Genomic DNA, 16,209 nt, shown 5'->3' with positions numbered 1-16,209 from the left:
GACATTGTCCTGTCTTCAGCATGGAACACTAACAAAATCATTAAAAGCTGCTGCAAGAATCCTGAGGCATTAAGGGAAAAAAAGAGATACAAGGTTTAGTGTCATGACCAGCTGTGTGCTTTGAGGATCAGATTTCAACTGGTGCCTCCATTTTTCATGTTTGTTCTAACAATTGTCTTTTATACAGCAAGAATCTTTTATCGCGACTTATATCTGCGACTCATCCTCCCACCTTTTGCACCAGGTATATAAAAAAGGACTTAGCAGAAGATTAGCCAAAGATTTTATAAAAACATGCAGGTTTTTGGAACAGATTATATTTTCCTTCATGAAAAGAGCCAGTGCAGTTACCTAATGTCATCCTATTTCTTTGTGGAGGTTCAGTGTGTGTCCTCACCTATACAAAGAAAGGAAGATGGGAGCCGAAGAAATGGAAGTTTGAGTGAAGCCACATGTAACTTTCCAGGTTTGATCATACAGGTGGTAACTACGGAATTTGCTTCTGCTCTGCAAGTTAAAAGCAACTGTTAGCTGAAATTAAAGTAGTGTGCACATGGCATACTACTACAGCAGGTTTAGTTCCATGTCAGGCCTATCTGAAGAGGTAAAAATGGATTCTTAGTCTTCATATCTTCAGAAAGGACAAGATTATTGTCCTGTAACTTCAGTGAAGATGCACAAGAACAGCTCTGCAACAGTTATGTCCATTTTTGAAGATCTCAGAACCACCATTTGCTTGGGTCTGCTGCATGTACACATTCTTGTTTATGAACAGCAGAAATAAGTTAGCAATAAGTAGGCTGAGGAAACTCTGCTATGCCTTGTACGACTTTTTAGGTTGACAGTTAATTCACTTAGTAAACTTTCAGGCTACTAGATTAGAGTATTGGGGGAAGGGACAGCATACTCTCTTGATTCATTTCCAATAGTGACACCATACTTAAAACAGTCGATTGTACAAAACAGTCAAATGCTTTAGAAATTGATTGCTCTTTAAAGAAAATTAAGTACTTTTAAAAAAAAAAAAAAACAAAACACAAACACAAATATTGAAAATGCAACAAAAATTCAACTAGAATGAGCAGTGACAGAATTCTTGCCATTTTATGGCTGCTGAGTGCCCACTGACTTTGGTAGCTTCACAGCAGGTCAGAGAACAGACCTGCACATCTCAAAGGATCAACGTAGCCAGAATAATTCTACATCTTCGTTTACAGGCTTAGCAGTGAAGCCAATAACCAGGATGACTTTGGGACTGAGCTATCATTTCCTTACTAAAGATAGTGTCTCAAAGTCTAACTTCAGGCAAAAGAAAATCTTGACTGGACACTTGTCTGTGAAGCATGAATTTTAGTATGTTGTTCTGGCATTCATCACACCCAGTCCACTTGTTAAAATATTTATATTACTTCAAGGGACCACAGTCACCATCAGCAGTCAATAAGAAAAGAGACAGAACTGATCATGCTTGTTACACTGGCAAACAACCAAACACAGAAATGTTTCTTCCTTAGGCAAGGTTATACAAGTCAAACTAGAACTCAATCAGCCTTAACTTTATTATCTTTAAAAGTTACATTAAGAAACAACCCTATTGCTGTAGTGTAGATCTCCTACTGTCTCTGTAATATAGAGCACAAATGCTTATACATAAACATTGCTTGCATGAACCAGTTAATGTACTTAAAAATAATTTCTCTCTTTTCTTTATTTGTTTAAGGAAATCGCTACTATAATAAAGTCACAGAAGTAAACAGACATTGTGTTTCTTTCTTAATGGAGTACTGTGAAACTGCACAAATTTGCTGTGGTTTGTAACACGCTATGTAATGGCACTAGAGTCCCAGTACCGTGTCGTTTTATTTTTTTTATGCAAGGAGTAGATTTGGTCCTAAAGTTACTTCAAGGAACCTGAAAGATCAGGCACATACATTTAATTTTTATATGAATACTTATTGCTAGATAAACGGTACCAGATATGCATCGTTTCCAAAACAACTGAATGTTACGTGCATTCAGTAAGAGCAGACATCGGCTCAGCTGTGCTGATAATTGGGACACTTATTCATCAGGCAAGATATGACATGAGTATCTAGGCTCAAATCAGAAGGCTAGAACATGGGAAAACAGAACAAAGAGGAATTTAAAAAATTTCATAATAGATATTGTATGTGATTTTCTTAACAAATGCCTTAACTGGCATACTGTTCATATCTGTGACTTCCTACTGTTACCTACTAGAATACATTTAAGTGAAGTATTTTCTGAAAAAAAGTATTTATGCATTTAACAAAACCTAACAAAACCTGTTATTTACCAACAACACTAATGAATCTGAAGGGAACAGCACACATGCTGTTTTACTACTGGGCATAAAAGTCAATATTCTCAAAAACAGTGTAGCTTACATAAGGTAAGGCATCTTCACAGTATGTCTCTCACAAGAACCAATGTCTTAACCATAGTAACAATTATCTATAAAGAAAAATATTCCTAAAAATAATTTCAATATACCAAGTATCAGAAACAGACTATCAACAGAGAAGAAAAACATTCATTTATATCAACGTGTCTCTTCAATCCCTCCAATACCAATTAAACAAATTATGCAATTGCACTTGTTACTGAAAAATTTACAGGAACAGATGTGCTCATTGGTATGAATTTTAAGCATCAAAAGTTTAATGTGTTTTCTGTTGGGTTTTTTTTGTTGTTGGTTTTGTGGGTTTTTTTTAAAGCAAGGAAATTAGTGACCGAATTAAGTCAGTAATTTGTTCCATACCAGTTATTTACCTTTCTGGTGCTTATATAAAGCACCAAGTTGACTATAAAATACTCCTTGGTTTCTTCCAACCATACCAACTCAACACAGACTTTACCCTCTGAATCTGCATAGTCTGTGGTATAGATATGACCCATGTAGTCATAAAAGCTGGATGCCTTGGAAGATAGTTCCATGTAGACTGGGGCACTGAAACACCAGAATGGTTTTCCAGCTTCATCCAGGAGAGTAACATCCATCACACAGCAGTCCTACAAACACAAGCAGAAGACATTATTTCCCTATGCTGTGGCACAGTAAGTAGATCTGTCCATGATTTTAGGAGAAATATCAAGGGTTCAAAGAGCAATTTTTGGTACGAAGGCTAAAAATTTAAAATATAATTGACAGTGCTCCACTGACTGTTGCAAAGCAACAAATACTTATTTAGAGGTTTCCTGCAGAAATCAAGATTGCAATCTACAGACATCAAAAACTGCGCTACAGAAGGTAGCACTGCCAACCTAAATCAGACATTATTTCTTGAACATTTTGTAAGCCTTTAACATCTGTGTTTCATTCAAATAATGATAAGTCCTTTCAATATGAGAAATAAACCTAAGTTTAAACTCAGGTGCTAAACTTGCATGAATGCGGCAATGTTTGCAAAAGGTACTCAAGGAGACCGCTCCCAAGTCAGTGTACACATATGACAATTACCTTTACATGCCAGCTATAAATGAAAGGTAGACATCATTTTTTGAATGGCTGCAAGCTTCAGATCCCAAAAAGTTAAGATTAATATATCTTTCCACCTTCCAAATAATTCTTCCTTTTAAAACTTCTTGAAAATATTTCTTCACAACACTACACAACTATACCATTTTATAATGCTAAAGTCAGGATGACAATTCTTCAGCACTTGCAAACTGATGGTTTCACGCGTGCCTTAAAAGCATATGGGTTGTGTGTCATTGTTAATATCAGCTGTTACCTATTCTCATGAGTTCTGAATCACTAAATGAATCAGATTATCTTAATTATGCTGTATATCTGCATTAATTCCAAGAGTATCATATGCTCCAAGAACATAAACAAACCAACATCACATACTCCATGCCAAAAAATTAATTTGGAATGCTTTATTTCACTGTACTACATAGTTGTGCTTCCATTGCTTTAACGTTTTTTTTTTTCACTATTACTGTACTTCAATCAAACAATACAGAGCAGATGGCACATACATAAGAGTTAATGTGAAACAGTTTTTTTAAGTTTGTTACTGTAGACTATGCTGAAACTACAAAATTCAAACCAAATCTGATGATCATTTAATAACTTATATGAAGTACAAATTTACTTGAAACAAGAAAGAATTAGTATTTCCTGGTCTGACATCTTGCATATCAAATACCAGTTATGAAGACTAAAGCAGGGTGGCCTTGAGTGTTGGGGTTTTTTTCTTCCCATGTATTTCCAACTATCTGTACTTCAGCAATTTTTTTTTTTTTTTTTTTTTTTTTTTACAAAAAATACCCAGAAGTGCCTAAAAAAGCTTTTTTTTTTTCTTAGATTATTGTAAAAAATTCAAATTAAAAGAAAAAAAAATTCCAATAAAATAAAGGCAGTGGCATGTTCTGCTGCCATGGCTGATTTGATTTGGCCTTCACATGTTTTAAGAGTTTGAGATTTACGTTAAAAGCAAAATTGAATTCTACCTACAGCTATATATTGACATGCACAATCTCTCACCACAAAAAGAGGGGTTTAAAAAAAAAAAGTTTGTTTTTTTTTTTTTTCCTAGAAACAAATATTCAGTATGACTTATGCTGTAAGCACAAAGGACAGAGCTAAAGTGAAGACTACAGCCATAGCTCTCTGTTTCCTCTGACAGTTAATTTCCCAGATTTTTATGTGCTACTCATGATTATTTTCATGGAAGAAAAAATTCTGCCAAGCAGCCGTAAATCATATAGAATCATAGAATGATTTGGGTTGGAAGGGACCTTTAAAGATCATCTAGTCCAACCCCCCTGCCATGGACAGGGACATCTTCTTCTAGACCACGTTGCTCAAAGCCCCCTCCCACCTGACCTTGAACATTTCCAGGGATGGGACATCCACAACTTCCTTGGGCAACATAGTCCAGTGCCTCACCACCCTCATCATAAAAAAAAAATTCTTCCTAATGTCCAATTCAAATTTACCCTCTTTCCGTTAGAAACCATTGTCCCTTGACTTGTCACTACAGGCCTTGGTAAAAATAAAAAAAATAAATTAAAATAAAAAAATAAAATAAACTAATTCGAGCCTGCACTATGGTTCTTAATGAACATTTATTGCAATTAAAGAAAGACAGCAAACAATTGCCATAGAAGTGTTTTCTTGTTAGCTTGAATTTCTTGTAATTACCAACATACAATATTTTTATTAACACACATGGGGAAGGATTTATTGTTCTTTTGAAAACAAACACCCAACTCAAAAAAGTTTAGTACAAACTGAGAACAAAATGCAAGTGAACACACTTGTTACTATGCAAACAAGGAATGTGAGGGGAAAAAAAATTGCTATGAGCAATTAGAGAGGGTGAACTGAATGGAAACTGTAATCTAAGGTCAACTGTAGTTGCTGTTCCCAACAGATACTAGCAGATTACTAATTTTGAAGATAAATTTTATAGTCCTTATTCCGTAGGAAAGCTGGCTGACAGTATAAACTATAAACAAGTATGTGACTGTCTATGAGCAACATATTAGGTTATCAAACACAGTTATGCAGGATTAACAGAAATGACAGTTTTATTGATTTTTACTTTTTTCAAAGTACATGCCAAAATTGAAATCAAGTATTGAACCATATCATTTTTCAGTAGTGCTTATGTTACATTTATCAGAATTTTTGTTACTTCTGAAATATTCACGAAGCTGAGATACGTTAAAAATATGTGCCTTCACCACTAATTGAGAATCTCAAGTAATCTCAAGTAATCACTACTTGAGAACTCATCTCAAACTTTATTTAAAACAACTATTCTAAGAATTTTATACAGGAAAATAAGTGAAAATTCCTCTAAAATACAAACAGTTAATCCAGCTGACCCATGTACGTGACTCAAGAGCTAGGTGCTGACTGCATGAATGTGGACTGTCGTTTCTGCCTGTATCCATCAGAATCGACTCTTCAACAGTTTATAACTTTCATTGCACATACATGCTATAACAGAACTGCAGAGCATTTCCCCGGGAGTTCAAGACTTAATGTCGGGGTGGGGAGGAGGGGGGGGAAGGGAAAACAACAAACCAAACAAAAACCCCCACAAAAGGCACATCTGCAGTACACTTTTTTTATCCATCAGTTCCAAGCAGTGTTGGTCAGTCACAGCATCTTTGCTGAGCGGAAAGCACCGGAGTCATCACACATGCATACTGAGTCTATCATGCAATCTAGACTATAAAACAGAAAGGATAAAACTTTTCCCCCCCCCCTCAAAATTCACATCATTTTTGCAATATTTGAATTGAGACTTTTCACTAGTTACAGACACCTCCCACAAATAAAAGCTTTTTTTTTTTTAAGCTGGCATATTTAGGATGTATAAACATAATTCTGTTTTGAGATAAGCATTTACAAAAACAAAAAATATTTCTGACTGACCTTTACATTGCCTTTAAACGCCTCTGTTTCCCAGGATAAGCCAAGTGTCCCAATAAGAGGCAAGTGCTTCGTATTATCCTTTAAGCTTACAACTGTGAGCCTCAAATATCCATTTGCAATGTCACCTGAAAATATTAACAATATATAACATTATACTACTACAAATCAAACTAAGCCCAAGTACACTGTAAATGTTCCTTCTGCTTTTCTCCATGTATTTAATTTCCTCCCACTCACCAATAAGGAACCCTGACATACAACAATATCTAGATATCAAGCACATTATAGGGAATTTAAGTTGCAGTTCAGGGCTTTAGTTCTGTGATACATAGTAGAAGCAGCAGCTAAAAATATTTGGTATATTTGAGTATAAAAATCCGAATGCCACCTAAATGATTTATGCAAGATGCAAGCAGCAAATTCCATGTTCTGTATTTTAAATTTCATGCCACCAGTGCCTTCGTCAGTGCCCACTCCCCAAGAGACAAGCTCAACACATAACATATGAAATAAAATACGAGATACCTACCCCCCTTTCTTTTTTTTAAGTCTCTCTGCTCTGTCTGGTAACTCAAATAACTCTATACAACAGGGTATAAGGATAACTATCAGTCCTCCCTGGAAAGGATATTGCATCATTTAAACTGACAAGCAGTATGCCTATATCAAGGTTTTAAATTATGGATTTGTTCATTTTTTAAATAGCTTTCCAAAGGCCCACTTTCATTTTTTGACAGAATTATTAAGATTTTTTTGTGGCTTTTTTTTTTTATTATTTTATTACTACACATAACCATATTTCTTTGGTATGTCTTCCTCTCCCCCCAGAAGAGATCAACTTTTTTAAATTGTTCTTTTTTCCCTTGCTATTGTAGGAGGAAAGTTAACCAAGGAGTCCAACAGTCTAATTATAATTTGGGGTACATCATAACAAGCAAGATCTCTGACTAGAAAAAAAAAAAAAAAAGGCATCACATTGTGACACAAGCAGACTTCTTAGTAGGATATTCCTTAAACAAATTTCCTTGAACAAGAGATAGTCTCTTAAAAGAGCAAGTGAAAGCCCTAGAGACCTCAAAGAAAAAAAAAATTAAAAAAAAAAGAAAGGAATGGAGCTAAGTATCTAGCACTTGCAAGAGACAGAGAGGAAGAGAGAGAAGGAATACCCAGGAAAATACTGCTTGCCAGGATCCAGCAGCAGGCCCTGGATGGTAAGAGGATAACTGAAGGGGCTTGTAGAGGTTTTAGACGCAAGTGGCAAAAGTGAAAAAAGAGAGAAGTGTTTTGCTTGTGCTTCTCCTTCAATCAAGCCCAAGTATCAGCATGAGGCTGAAGACAGAAGCAGCAATATCAGAAAGGCTAGCTTTGAGTTAAAAAGCTGAATCCTGTGTGCAGGAGCAGCAAAAGCCTTTGCCTGGTGGCTGCTGAAGGCAGACAGCTGGAGGCGCAGTGACAGAGAAAGAGAGCCCGCAGTTTACCATAGAAGCCAGAAAACTTCTCTGAATTGGTACTGTGGGGCCAAGCAACTCCCAAGAGATGCTTGGCCACAAACCAACGCTGGGAAGACATCACTCATAAGCAGGGAGTTCAAAGAATACTTACTGTGTGGAGGAAGCAGCCCAATGCATGACAGAGGACAGAAGCGGCAGGTTTCAGGACAGACACTGTCTGGAACAGGAGTGTGAATACAGTGAAACCAACACGGCTTTGCTCAGGAATTTTTTTGTATGGTTGAAGGAAAATGTGTCACTCCAGACAGTGATACCCACTGTCCTTGCAGTGAAGTCCCAGAGAACTCAGTGAAGAAAACGTAAGCAGAATTCACTTTCAGGATCCAGCTCAAAGTGCAAAAAAGGCTATTAGGTTGATACCTACCCAAATGGTTCAGTTCCAAACCTCAGGAAATCAAATTCAATGACAAGATTTCATTCAAGATAAAAATATTTCAGATAAATAGTCAAGCTTTACTGAGTTAACATTGAAAGCCCTCATTTAAAGTTGAGCTTTTATACAAGACACTTTAAACAACACCAGTCAACAACCACTTTTTCCAAAGGACTATTCAGTTACCTGCAATTCAGGTTTGAATGGAAGCAGCTATTGCTCTCACTCATTCAAAACAAATGGAAGTTTTATTGGAATAAAACCAGATTAAAAAACCCATACTACTAACAAATTAATGAAGCCTAAGCTATCACTACTATTGCATGGCATTAATAACACAAACTGCTGCATTCTAGATAGGTCACCTGGCTCAGGTGCAAGTTATAAATCCCCTGTTGCAGTTACATCTTAACTTTAAGCCAGAATGGAAATAAGAGACACAGGTCAGGAACCTGAAGGCTAATTATTCATGCATTAGTTAATCCAGTCTTTATAATTATTTTTTTAAAATATAGAAGATCCATTGCAGTCCTTATATCCAGAAGAAAGAAAAAGTATGCCTAGAAATCAGCAAGAACCTGAAGTGCTAAGTACTGAAATCCCCCCTTCCTCATCCCAGCCAGATGATAAAAGGAAATTAAAAGCAGAGCAAGCTATGTTAAACATACCAAGGGAAACACAGAGGAAACAAATTGGACAGAGCTTTCTTCAGCCTAATCTAGAATTTGTTTCTTTGCCCCCTTATAATATCTATAGTCCAGAGTTTATGCAAGACATGTATAACAGCAAAGAAGCCCTTTAATCACTGTAGGTTATAGCGAACAAATATTTCCAAATAAAGGGAATACCAATATAGAGAACATACATCATGTAGACAAACCTCAGAGGAAAGAAACAAATAGCCCTGCAATTCAAAGGCACTTATTTTAGCTAAAAGGCAAGCGAGTTTGTTTTGCTAACCAAGCCTTTGTTGCAAGTTGTAATTTGATCATTATTTTCACAGGAAGGCTGCGTTTAACGCTAGTTCTGGTGGCAATAACCAGCCTCATCATGCTGAAACGGTCATTTAAACTACAAATCAACCTTCAAGGTCAAGCAAAAACATTTCAAATACATGATGTGATATTTTACAAACAAATCTTAAGAGGTCTCTAAACACACAAAAATCACCCCATTACGTTTTGCAGGCAGAACACATTTACTTACATCAACACGGACTAACTCTGAAAAGCCAAGCTTAGACTACCATATAGCTACAAAGCTATGCTTAAAAAGTGGAAAACCTAGGTAAATACATTTCAAGAAAGTTTATTAAAAAGCTAGATGGAGTATTCATGGCTTCTATGAGTCATATGAAAAGCCTGTCACAGCTTCTTGAAAACAAGAAAAGTTTTCTAGTACCTTCAATTCAATTTGAAAGTATTTAGCATATTCACCCTAGAGTATCTGTCAACAAGACCATATTACCAATTCTTTTTAAATGGAAGGAGCATAAAATAAAATACTAAAAGACAGACAAAACACAGTGGCAAAACAGCTAGTTACTGCACTGCAAGTATTAACAACAGAAAAAAAAAAAAAGATCTGAAGCCATATATTCTCCATCCACTTGGTTCAATGAAGTGTGATATAACTTTTTTAATTTAATGTTAAGAATTTTGCAGAAAGAATTGAAAATAGAGCAATAAAATGAAGAACAACATTAATGAACACTAACAAAAAGCAGACAAATACAAAACTAAATGTTAACAAATCAGTTATTCTGCAGAATAAGAAATGGACATTCCCTGGTAACCCAGGAGTGTCTACCGCTTCCTAATGGAAACAAATAAATAAGTAAAACCCCAGTATAATAGCTGACAACTGATCTGTGTCTCAGGTTGTGGAAACTGCCATTGGCATGTCACATCAATGATTTAAAATAATTCTGGATTGAGTAGAAAATCTTAAGAAATAGAAAGCCTTCTCATGATGTTGGAGAACTCCATGCTTCAGCGCGCTCCCAGAAAATGGGACAAAGAGTGCCATTAGAATGGAGTCTAAACAAAAAACTGCAAACCATCAAATACAACCAGCTTGGACAAACCTATACTCCTGGCCACATTCAGGAACACCATGTTTACCAGAAAGACCAAAGTGAACAACAAATTACCGTGAAGATATGTAACAGCAGACAGCCATAAGCTGCCTCACTATATCATTTTTGAACACACATTATGGAGGAAAGCAAGCATTTTCCAAAAGGAATTACTGTGCAAGTACGTGGAAGGGAGTAATGAGAAATGAGCTTATTGCCTGCAGAACCACAGCTTCAGCTGGCTGGTGTCCTGTGAGGGAAGAATCAGGCGGCTGTCACACAGCTAAAGGACACAAAGCTGAAGCAGTTCAAAAAACAATCGTGATCATAAAACAGATTCTCTAACTAGCAAAGTGAGATGGCATCACAACTGTAGCTCCTGGACATTTGCTAAAATTTGCATAAACATCAGATTAACAGAAGTAGCTTCTAAGCGTCAAAAAAGTGATACCAACAAAGAAAGCATGCTACATACTGCTTTCTCTTGTACAACTGTATTGCTAGGAGCATAAAATTTTCATTTTAGAAAACAAAACATGACATTCACCTAGAAAAAGAAAAACAAACCCTAAACCAAAAAGCCAACCCTCTGGTCAATTTACAGAAGAAAATTTTGTGGGGTTTTTGAGGGTATAAAGAAGACTCCTGTATTGAACAGCACCTCAGGAGAGATTTCTATTGCTACATGGATAGAATTTCACTGAAGTTTTACCCTTTTAAGTATTCCTTTATTTCAAGCTTACAGCTTTTTGGGAATCTGAAAACATGTATGTTTCAAATTCAAAGGATTACAACACTCCACACTGTGCACAAGGCTACAGTCTAAATGACAGTCCTTGGAGTCATCAAATACACATTTTTAAAAAAAAAAAAAAAAAAAAAAAAAAAGACGTCATGAGGAAGTTTGTTCTAACACCGTAAAAGCACTCAAGCCTGATAACAGTGCCCTCTACTGTCTTCATTAAAAACAGTATTTTCTCAAATCGACAGAAGGCTCATTAGTACTGTTATCAGATAAATACTGGGGAGCAAGAATTAATTTACAGTGTTTAATTTTTTAATTTTAAGTTTAATATTTTAATCTGTCTCTACTGATGAAAAGTTAGGTGTGTAGCTGCAGGCAGGGTTGTGTTGAAGTCCACCCAATATATTTTGCAAAACCCTACTGGAATTATTAAGTTGGGCTGTACTGGAACAACAAGAATAGCCAATCATGTATCATTAAAAGAAATTCTAATAATTGAAAAAAAGCACAGTCAAAAACAATCACTGAAATTGTTTATTACACAATGAAAGGATGTCAGAATAGGCAACCTTAAGCTGACCTAAACAAAAGCTATAAATTGTAAAGTTCACACTATCTTCTACAAATATATTTAAATATTCAATCTGTCAATGCACTTTAAGTATACTTGAGAAGAATTCTATGGAAACAGGTCTACAAAATGTATGGGGATAAACTCACTCTCCCTTATAGTATACAAGTGGAAGGAACATCAACCTGCACCAAAAGCTGTGCCACTGCATTATTAACTCATCACCGAACCAAATGAAAATATCCTGACAATCTGCAGAACCTGTATCTCGGGCCTGTCACTATGTCAATGTGACAGCAGGCAGACTTCATATAGAGCAAGCTTACACCACCACACAATGCAACATGCAAATATAAAGAAATCACACAATAAACAAAAAGATAGCTTACTCTTAAATATCCATTTCAATTTCTCCCCTTAAAACAGAGATACTGGATATAAGAGGGAAAACATAACAGCAGAGATCATTTTAAAATCAGGCATTACTGTGCTGTCAACTCTACCTTTTCTGCAGAAGAGGCTCTTGAATGTACCACACAGGTAGGTGCAGCTTCCACCGTGCATATCAAGATGTAGACTGTAATCATGCAGTCCATATTCTGGGTCAACATCATCCAACACGGGTTTATTAGGTGGAAGTGCATATTGACTTTAAAAATAATAATAGAATTAAGCAAAGGGGGAATGACTTAATAGAAAGAGATCTAGTAAATAGCCCTACACTCTCCTATCATCTTAGGAGAGGTTATAAGAGGGGAAAAAAAATTATTAGAAGATACAACTTTTCTTCTTTATTAATGCTTTTGATAACCAAGCATCTCTAGTTCATCATACTTCTTTTAAGCTGTCTAATACTTCTAATTAGCTGTCCAGCCTAGCCAAAGGTACTTTAAAAGGTACATTCATTAAACTCCAAAATACAGACTTGTTTACGCACGCTAAAAAGAAAAAAAAAAAAAGCCAACTAGCTACAGGTTTCTCTGGAAGAGCAGTTATTGAATAATTTTGTGTGTACTAACCTAAAAGAGAAACTACTGTACATAAATGACAAGAAGAGCCCAAATCCCAGAGGCAACTGAGCAGCTCCTAGATAGGATCCTATTTGGTAGTAAGGGAGACAGTGTTAAATTTTACATTCTGTGTGAGAAGAGCCACGCTACGTTACAGCGGACACATGAGATTACCAGTAGATAAAACAGTATCGGAGCAGAGAGCTGAGGGGGTACATTGAGGAGAAAACAAATACCCAAAAATCATCCTCTAAAGCTAAAAACCTCCATCTTTTTAAACGGTTTACAGTGTATAAACAGATACTATATTATACACTGCAATATACACATATACACAAATACTTCATAGGAAATCCAGCTATTTTTTCCAACAGGACTGTATGATAAATGCAGGCACCTTACCAGTTTACTAGAATTTTTTCTTCCCTCTTACACAGATAAAGATTATTTTCCTACTTCCTAAAACGTCTCCCTCTTTTCTAGGTCTTTCAGATAGGAAGAGGGAATAAAAAGACTGCTTATGAAAAGGGCGAAAATATGGGCAGCGTATTTCTAACTTTGTCAATACAGCAAGCACCAGTACACTTGTATGACTAAATTATCTCCTTAATAGCATAACAATGGCAACATTTTAATATGAAAATACTTCCACAGCTTTGTATATAGTTACCATAACTGTTGTTTATATTAAGCAAGAATACTTAATTACTGCCTACATATAAACCTCTTACCAGCAGCCAATTTTAACTGTAAGACTCAAAGCTTTATTCAAAAGGTTATCTTTATTACCCACAAAGGAGAAACCAAAACTTACACAGTAGCAGAACCCAAAGTGCTTCTCTGAAGAAGTTGATGATAATGAAGACTCGCCATAACAAAAGCAATTTCATTTTTCTCCTGAAAAGTTAATTAAAGTAAATTTATTTTCATATGGAAATACTTTTTTTCACAAGGTCTTCCTGAGCATTAAAATTCATAGATAAATGCTGCTGCTTATTACTCTGCCAGTTACTGTAATAATGTTGATAATGACTTGCTTTAACACGTGGACTCCTCTAACTACTACTGTATTTTCACAATAATACAGAATATATGTAAAAGATCGCAGCATTTCTGTATTATGGGGGAAGGGCAAAAGTTATCAACAGCATTCCATGAATTGTACTTCTCTAGCTTCTACTTACCACTTTAAAAATGGACACCTAAAAAGAGTCCAACTGGCCTTACACCCAGCTACTAAATACCTAAGCATCAAGCTTATTTTCATATGTAAGGAACTATTTGCAAAGAGGGAATCATCACTGAGGAATACAGAGCTATTCAATAGAAATAGTGACTTTCAAATAAAACCCCAGATGTCTTCACCAGATGACATACCCTTGAGAAAAGACATACCTTGTACAGGCCCTCTATAGCTCAAAGAAAACTTCAGAGCTCAATGTGACAACTAAACAGAGCCAAAGGTATCTATCTACTTCAAGAACACAGAATACTAGGATTTCAACTCTTTTTTTTTTTTTTTAAAGAAAAATGCATTTCTAAGTCCTACATTCGCAAACACACAAGTCAATAGCAAAATTATTCACAGCCAGCAGCCTATTACTGTCCTGAAAAGTGGGCAACTATTGTTTTCATCTCTGGGTTACCAAACAGAAAATGACATGCCCTACTTAAACTTTTTTTTTTTTTTAGATACTCCTGCAATAGATACAATGCAAAATTACAGCTAAAAAAAGATATGACAGAGATTTATCACGCACATAGAATCTCTCAGTCTTTCTCTGTCCAAATACCAGAAAGCCCACATAACCTGTCCTTAGTTGTCGAAACTACTAGCATCATCAATTTCTGTTACACAGCTAAGCTAAGACATGTGGCATTTAAAATTATTACACCCATCTACAGTTAACTGCCTAATGCTACTCTGCCCACATAGGGAATAATAACAGCTGTTCAGAAAAGTAAGCAGGAAAAATATACTAGAGTGAGGCACTCCATGCTTAACAACTTTGTGGAACTTAGTTATGGTTGAACCATTTCCAGGTGCTGAAAGGGTTCTCTTTCCAAGCACGGGAAGGGGTAACATGCTAGCAAGACCACAGGGACACCAAACTGCTAAACTTCTGAAGATACAAAAGAAACGTCTGTTCGCTTATCGGAGTTTTTCATAGAGACAACCTGTAATAGGCTCATGCGTGTCAGCCAGCCTCAGGTTTTCTAAGAAATGGACGCCTCTAAGGAAGAGTGAAACAAATATTCCTTCTGCAGTTTTAAACAATTCCTCTGGTGATTGTGCGCATTTGAGGCAGCAAGAGTTTTCAGCTGGAAATGAGCCACAACTTAGAGCAACTGTTCACAGGCTCCCTGAGGCAAGTTCTTTGCCAGTGCCAAATACTCTAAGTCTAACTCATTAACATGGCTCGGGGAGGGCTGCCACCTCTGAATTCAGTCCAAGAGCAGAACACCTGAGACAGACTTCCATACCACCCAACCATACACAGCTTCAGGCAGACACCTGGGTGCCAGCGCATTCAGTGCAAAGATGCAGATTCCTTTAGAGAAGTCCACTTCAGATGTTTTGTACTGCCTTCTAAAGACATCCATCTCCACACACAGCCTACAGAGACTAACCCTTTAACTTAGACCCTTAAAACCAAAAACTGAATATTCCCAAAAGGGCACGATTTACAGTGTTCCTCCTGCTAGAGCACGATACAACTACCTGGTGATGTAGATTAAAGGAAACAAGTAGCAAAGTTGCCTTGTGGGAATTCATCACTTTGAGTGATGGGGACAGGGCAAGGCATAAGTCAGGGGAAGAAGCACATCTCTCCTCAAAACGTTCTATTTAAAATGTCTTTAGGATATCAAACTTTGGCGTGTGAAGACTGCAAAATAAATACAATAAAACACAGAAATAAGATCAGTACAGTATCTAATACACTACGATACATAACTGTTCTCTTAATTAGAAGTGGATTTTTTTTGAAAATTAGATACTTCTGCAACAGCTCTTTAGAATACAATAAATAGGGACTAGCTGTCCCTACTTTTATTTTCTTGTTGTTTGTTTAGACAAGATCTTTCAAAATCCAAAGAAAAAAAAAGGAAGACAAAAAAAAAAAAAGAGAAACCCCAAAAACTCCCAAAATCCCAAACTACAAGGCAAAATAATCTGTTTCTTCAAGTCATAATACAACATTGAAACAAAATGTTATCTTACCTTCCAAAGTCCTACTAAAAGTCCTGGATTGAGACCGAAGAGCTGGACAAGTTTATCGGCACCAAGTGCTACACTGCTTTCAGTCAGGTTAGCAAGATGGTATTCAGCAATTAAGGAACGTCGACGAGGTCTTTGAAAAGAACATACACAATGTAGCAACAAGACTGTGTCTCCTTATTTGTGTAAAAGTTCAGCCTAATTTCACTTTTAACTCTGAAGTCTGACCAACAGCACAGGATGAAAACGGTTTTAAAGGCATTCAGCATGCATAGCCATAAACT

The 16,209-nt window shown here is 36.3% G+C and overlaps 1 protein-coding gene across 5 annotated transcripts in view; it reads right to left on the bottom strand.

Annotated features, from left to right (window-relative positions):
- Positions 1–436: 436 nt before the first annotated feature.
- The window catches only part of FBXO15 (F-box protein 15), a 28,019-nt gene continuing 12,246 nt past the window's right edge, over positions 437–16,209 (bottom strand). For 2 of the 5 annotated variants that reach the window (XM_074576532.1, XM_074576534.1), the window contains 5 exons: positions 15,929–16,058; positions 13,520–13,602; positions 12,199–12,344; positions 6,419–6,543; positions 1,536–3,033 (listed from right to left, as the gene is read on the bottom strand). In XM_074576532.1, the coding sequence (XP_074432633.1) occupies positions 2,764–3,033; positions 6,419–6,543; positions 12,199–12,344; positions 13,520–13,602; positions 15,929–16,058 (754 nt within the window). In that variant the 3' untranslated portion in view covers positions 1,536–2,763. Of the gene's footprint in view, positions 508–1,535; positions 3,034–6,418; positions 6,544–8,020; positions 8,087–11,851; positions 12,112–12,198; positions 12,345–13,519; positions 13,603–15,928; positions 16,059–16,209 lie in introns of those variants that run through there. The other 3 variants (XM_074576533.1, XM_074576536.1, XM_074576535.1) reach the window with 3 other exon arrangements.

The sequence above is a fragment of the Larus michahellis genome, chromosome 2, assembly GCF_964199755.1.
Source record: "Larus michahellis chromosome 2, bLarMic1.1, whole genome shotgun sequence".
In the NCBI taxonomy this organism is placed as follows: domain Eukaryota; kingdom Metazoa; phylum Chordata; class Aves; order Charadriiformes; family Laridae; genus Larus; species Larus michahellis.
The sequence above is the reverse complement of the archived record's forward strand: the minus strand, read 5'-3'. Positions and strand labels throughout refer to the sequence as shown.